Source organism: Eutrigla gurnardus (genome assembly GCF_963514095.1).
Source record: "Eutrigla gurnardus genome assembly, chromosome: 23".
NCBI lineage: Eukaryota > Metazoa > Chordata > Actinopteri > Perciformes > Triglidae > Eutrigla > Eutrigla gurnardus.
The window spans coordinates 5805003-5807252 of NC_139934.1; the positions used below are offsets into that span (position 1 = coordinate 5805003).

Consider the following 2250-nt stretch of genomic DNA (forward strand, 5'->3'; position numbering starts at 1 on the left):
GGCGATGGTCGCCTCGAGAGAGGGAAGATTTGAATTCAGACAGAAATTTAGGAGCATTTTAAAACCTGCGTGAAACCAAGACATAATTCCCCTTTCTACTTTAAAAGTGTTTTTGTTCCTTTATATTGCCTTTAGAGTGTGATTCTTACTGGGATAGTCTCAATAAGAACAAATTATTCTCACCTTCCTCCAATTCAGCCAGTCTTTGAGTGGCTTCGTCCCTCTGAATTTCCAGGATCTCACACTGACAATAAAACATCAACAAAAGCAACAAAAAACAAGCAAAACAGGAGAAAGAGATGACAACAAATTGATTTTTATTTTAAATACGTGATTTGTGAGGGCATTATCATGTTTTTGTGGTGATTAACAGCAGATTTCCTCCCATGCTGATTGTCATATTGCAGACGAGAACGTGGCATTAATTAAGCAGCACCTCGCTGCCTGTGTCACTACCTGAATGTCGCCCTCATCTTCGGAGGAGAAAGCGATCACTCCGTCGGCCTCTGTGGGGAGAAGAAAGTCATCTTGACGAGACAATCAAAGATCCCGTCTGACTGCAAGAGGAACTCCGCAGCGCCGTGTGAAGGAAGTCACGTTGAGAAATACAGGAAGTGAAATCCTACAAAAAATGGGTTTTCACTTTCCAGGGCCTCATAAGAGTTTCCATCTGCTTTTGACATTTTGGAAGATGTGTTAATTTGCTTCGGCTGCATTTAATGCACTTAATCTTTTTGCAATATAGTGTGTTTTTTTTGTAGATTAAATAAATTACACACACATTAATTAGTGAGCTTTGGGGTGCCAGGTGTATTTGGTTACCTTTGGACAAAGCCAGGCTAGCTGTTTTTAGCCCTTGTGCTAAGCTAAGCTAACTGGCTGATGTTGCTGCATCTTCCTATCAAACTTTTCTGCAAGAACAGTGATTTAACGTATGTTTAACTGTTGCTTTAAGTTCCTTTAAGGAGCAGAACCAGCAGACACTTAGCCTAGCTTAGCATGAGCAGCTAGCCTAGCTCTGTCCAAAGATAACAAAACCTAGCTATAGCATTTTTTAAAGCACTGTAAATGTGTAAAAATAAGTGTAAAAACTACAATTTGTGGTCATGGTGGAGTACTTCTTTGGAAGCCATTTCAACTTAAACACATTTATGCTAAGCTAAGCTAACCAGCTTGCTGGCTGTAGCTGTACATGTGAGAGTGGGTATGAATCTCATCAGGAAGTGAATTAGCGTATTCCTGAGAAATTGTGAAATATTGTTGTTATGAAGCACTGATTCATTCCAGCTCACTTAAAAAAAAAAAAACATATGACTGAGAGAACATCCACCATTTAAAGAACATCTCTGCATCATCAAGTCTTACCTGCTGCCACGCCGTCCTCATCTTCTACCCACATCCTGCTGTTTTTACAGTAAACTAAATTAAGCTGCACATTCAAGCACAAAAACCAACCAAATCTGCTTTCTTTGTGAGCAGCAGCTTATTGTGTAGGAAGCGAGCGAACCCTCCCCCACTGTCTCGGTTTCAAAAAGAGGAACTTTTCCCTTACCCTGGAAAAAAGGTCTTAATCATCAAAGTGGTGGATTTAAAGCCTCGTGTATCTTTGATGACTAAAAAACTAAATATATGTAAATATTAACAGTATTTGCTTTTGATGTTACAAGTTGGTGGACGAGGTGTTTCATGCAGGGAAAAGGGGAAAATGTAACGCGGCGTCTTCGGGGACGACACTGTCTCTCTACTGCACGATCAATGTCACTCAAGCAGCCGGAGCAAAGGCGAAGCTGCTTTTATTCCTCTATTAGCATCTGTGCTCAGAGTTCACGACCCCTGAAACAGACCTGCCATGGGAACCGAAATTCTGGGTGATAATTCAGGAGATGACGGCGGCGGCGGCGGTGATGATGATGATGATGGCACACATTCCTCCCCTTTGAATAATTTAAAAACGTGGTGTTTTATTCATTCACCTGCCCTCCAGGAGTTTATTTTTACTACTGTGCAGAGGATTTAGTCACTGCTTGCATTTCACTTTTACATAGATTAAGCCGGAGCCTGAACTCGAGGTGAAGATGGAGAACAGCAGGTTTATTACATATTATTCTATAAAGAGTGTAAATCTTTTAAAAACAGCTCATAAATATGATTTAACTTTTTAAACACGCTTTTTTAAAACAGGAAATGGTGCATTCATTGGGGGACTATTTTCAGCTGCGCATTAATACACATTTCGTCTCTATAGTCCTT

The 2250-nt window shown here is 40.4% G+C and overlaps 1 protein-coding gene across 1 annotated transcript in view; it reads right to left on the reverse strand.

Annotated features, from left to right (window-relative positions):
* shtn2 (shootin 2) overlaps window positions 1-1502 on the reverse strand; it is a 9806-nt gene extending 8304 nt beyond the window's left edge. Inside the window, exons 1-3 of the mRNA XM_084003344.1 lie at window positions 1366-1502; window positions 457-506; window positions 184-244 (exon numbers count right to left, since the gene is read on the reverse strand). Coding sequence (XP_083859470.1) covers window positions 184-244; window positions 457-506; window positions 1366-1399 — 145 coding nt within the window. The 5' untranslated portion in view covers window positions 1400-1502. The remainder of the gene's footprint in view (window positions 1-183; window positions 245-456; window positions 507-1365) is intronic.
* Window positions 1503-2250: the final 748 nt, after the last annotated feature.